Here is a 3,597-nt window from a genome sequence, read left to right as displayed (position 1 = left end):
AATGGGGCCCCGACGGGTTTCTTCAAATCCACTCGTGGGCTTAGGCAAGGGGACCCCATCTCCCCCGCCCTCTTTGTCCTTGCCGCGGACTATCTCTCGAGATCACTTGATAAACTCATACTTGGAAACAAAGACATGACATACAACGCTACCCGAGGCAGCATGCAGATCAGCCACCTCGCGTATGCGGACGACATCATCATCTTCACGCAAGCGGCCGCAAGCCCCCTCCGGAGGCTCCGTGTATGTATGGATCATTATGCCGAGGTCTCCGGACAACAAATCAATCTCGGCAAGAGCAACTTCTATATTTCTGAGGCTCATGAAGGTTGGACAAACACAATCCAAAGTGAAGGAGGCTTCTCCCGAGGTTCGTTCCCGTTCCTTTACCTTGGTGTCCCTATTTACCGGGGGGTGAAGCGCACGGATATGTTTTTGTTCCTCCGAGAGAAAATCTCGGCTAGGATATCTGGGTGGGCACATCGGCACCTCTCCTTTGGGGGGAGACTTACCATGATAAAAAGCACACTAGAGGCGATCCCCTTACATATTTTTCAAGCTATCGAGCCAACCGGTGGCGCCCTCAAGCAACTCGACCAGCAAGTGGCTCGCTTCTTTTGGGGGTCGAGTAATGAGAAGAAAAGGACGCACTGGATTAGATGGGACCAGGTATGCCTACCCACGGCCGAAGGGGGCCTGGGCATCCGTAAGATCAAAGAAGTCCTACGTGCCTTTAATATCAAGTTATGGTGGAGGTTCCGGGAACAGAACTCCCTTTGGGCTAAGTATATGATGGTCAAATATTGTCAAAAGGCATCCCCACTCTCGGCTAGAGCTTCGGGAAGGAGTAGCCCTACTTGGAAGAGACTCTTGAAGGTTCGGGCACATGCACAACCGCACATCCGCTGGGTAGTGGGAGAAGGCAAAATTTTATTCTGGGATGACTTTTGGCTTGGAGATGCGCCCTTGAGGGAACTTAGCCTCGACGATAGGGGAGGCCCTCTTGTCCATGTTGCAGATTTCATTGTGGATGGGGCCTGGAATGAGGCCAAATTACGAATGCTCCAAGCGCAAGCCGGCTTGGCGCAACATGCTGTCCGGAAGATCCTCGATACGCCAATCCTCTCGGATGGACCAGATGTGCCGAGATGGAGATTATCACACAATGGGGAGTTCTCTCTAGCTACAACATGGGAGACCATCCGAACTCAAAGACCGATCATCCAAGGCCTCGATGATATTTGGAAAGCGGGCCTCACGTCTTCGATTGCTATCTTCATATGGAGACTTCTCTCCAACCGAATCCCGGTGGATACGAAGCTTCAGTGGAGGAAAATGGAAATGGCGTCTAAATGCCAATGTTGCCCACACAGACCGGGTATTGAATCTCTCCAACATCTCTTCATACAAGGGGCTGGGGCACTTGGTGTGTGGAGGGAGTTCGACTCATGGTTCGAGGTATCATCACCGCCCCTCCGGATCAATGATACTATCCCAGAAAGGCTCGAAGTTTGGGCACGAAGAGTCCGGCAACCCGGCAAGAAACATCTCAGCCGGTCTATGCCATATCTTATTTTATGGTTCATTTGGGCGGAACGAAATAGGAGTCGCCATCAATCGGTGCAATTTAAGTCTTTCAATGTGGTTTGGCAGGTGCAAATGTTCATCAGAAATAGCATGGCCAACGGATCCTATAAACCGAAGCACTGGAAGGGTGTCCGCCTCAAAGTCAACGTCCCGAGCCATGCCGAGCCAAGGAGGACTAGGCCCCTTGCGATGGTGGTCAAATGGAACCCGCCGGATGCCCCTTGGATCAAGCTTAATACAGACGGAGCTTACATTGAGGCAACGGACAAAGCAGGGGGAGGAGGAATTATTCGAGACCATGAGGGTAACCTGCTTGCAGCCTTTGCATCCCCACTCAAGGCTCACTCAGCCCTCGAAGCGGAGCTACTCGCCATCCAATTCGGGTTGATACTAGCCTCGGAATTCAGAAGGCCTATTTGGGTTGAATCAGATGCACAACAGGCGGTCAAGCTTTTGAACAGTACAAGCTGGGGACCAGCCCACATCAGCCGGGTGATGGCACGGATCACAAACCTCAAACGCCGACAGGACACCCGTATCACCTTCATCCACCGGGAAGGGAATAGAGCAGGAGATCTCCCGCCAAAATGGGACTAGAAAGAACCGACTACTGCCGTATGGATGCCATCAGGCACCAAGACTCCTCACAGCAATCATTAGGATGGATGCATTCGGAGTCCCGAACCTTCGGGTCCAAAATGAAGATAAAGAATAGGCTTGAGCGTCGGATCAAAGGAGTGTATTGTTTTCCTTTTTGGTTTTGGCTTAATTGTAGTTTGAGGTTCGGAAGGGAGTATGATGAGGTCCGGGCCCATGTGACCGGACCGCATACTACTCCTGATTTTGGTATAGGCACGCCACTATTGGGTGTGGCCATGTTTTGCATACATCTCCTTTTGAAATATAGGGATGAGGGACCCACGAACCCTCCACCATAAAGGTGTTTGATTAAAAAAAAAAAAAAAGATGTTTCCTACCTGGTTGCTGCGTTCTTCTCTCCCATACTTCAATTCGTGTGGGTATGGTGTCGTTTATCCCAAGTGGTGAAGAGGTGCCCTCGAACCATCCATCAAATTCTTTCCATACTCTTCTCGCCCCTACGCCTTGGATGAAAAGGTGTTGGAGGGACTCTGTGCTCAGCCGGTGGGGGTAGCAGTTGCATTTGGATGCGAGCTCGATCTTGCGCCATTGAAGTTTCGAATCAACAGGGATCCGGTTAGATAAGAGCCTCCAATTAAAGATTGCCATGGAAGTTGTGAGACCATCCTCCAATTAAAGATTGCCACCGCTTGGGTGAAAATGATAATATCATCAGCGTAAGCCAGGTGGCTGATTTCCATGCACTTCCTGGAGGCCATGAATACCATCTCCTTCTTGCCAAGAATGAGCTTGTCGAGTGCCCTAGATAGGTAATCCACGGCTATCACAAAAAGAGCCAGGGAGATGGGGTCTCCTTGCCTTAACCCTCGGGTTGATTTGAAGAACCCAGCGGGAACGCCATTAATGAGAACTGAGAACCAGCATAAGCCTATACATCGTTCGACAAGGCTTATCCATGCATCCGGGAAGCCCATGCGCCTAAGAACCTTAGTTAGGAAGCTCCATTGGACCCTATCATAGGCCTTAGCCATATCAATCTTAATCGCCACATTTGGTGCGGGGGAGCACCTTGCTATTTCGTGAAACATCTCTTGGGCCATCAGAACGTTGTCATGTAGAAGTCGTCCCTTAACAAAGTCGCTCTGGTTAACTTCTCTCCCTTCTCTCTAACTTCTCTCTCTAGAACGCTTGCTCCATCGTTCGTTGGCGGTCTCCATGTCGGACTAGACGACCGGAACCACCCAGCCATTCGTGGGGAGCTGGACGTCGACCATGGACGATTCGGCTACCGATGAGAGTGATGCAACGAGGGCCTTGTTCCAATCCGCCGGCGATACCATTACAAGTGCGACGGCGAGCAAAAAAGAGGCCCGTCGAAGTGTAGGAGACCGGCTGAAAATGAGGAAGTCC

General features: G+C 51.0%; 1 protein-coding gene across 1 annotated transcript; it reads right to left on the bottom strand.

Annotated features, from left to right (window-relative positions):
• Positions 1 to 2,723: 2,723 nt before the first annotated feature.
• On the bottom strand, positions 2,724 to 3,287 carry LOC121796790 (uncharacterized mitochondrial protein AtMg01250-like). The gene has a single exon (XM_042195571.1). It carries the CDS (start codon positions 3,285 to 3,287, stop codon positions 2,724 to 2,726), a length of 564 nt encoding a protein of 187 aa, XP_042051505.1.
• Between the last annotated feature and the right edge of the window lie 310 nt (positions 3,288 to 3,597).

This window comes from Salvia splendens, chromosome 3 (assembly GCF_004379255.2).
Source record: "Salvia splendens isolate huo1 chromosome 3, SspV2, whole genome shotgun sequence".
Classification (NCBI taxonomy): domain Eukaryota; kingdom Viridiplantae; phylum Streptophyta; class Magnoliopsida; order Lamiales; family Lamiaceae; genus Salvia; species Salvia splendens.
This window is presented reverse-complemented; position numbering and strand designations above follow the sequence as displayed.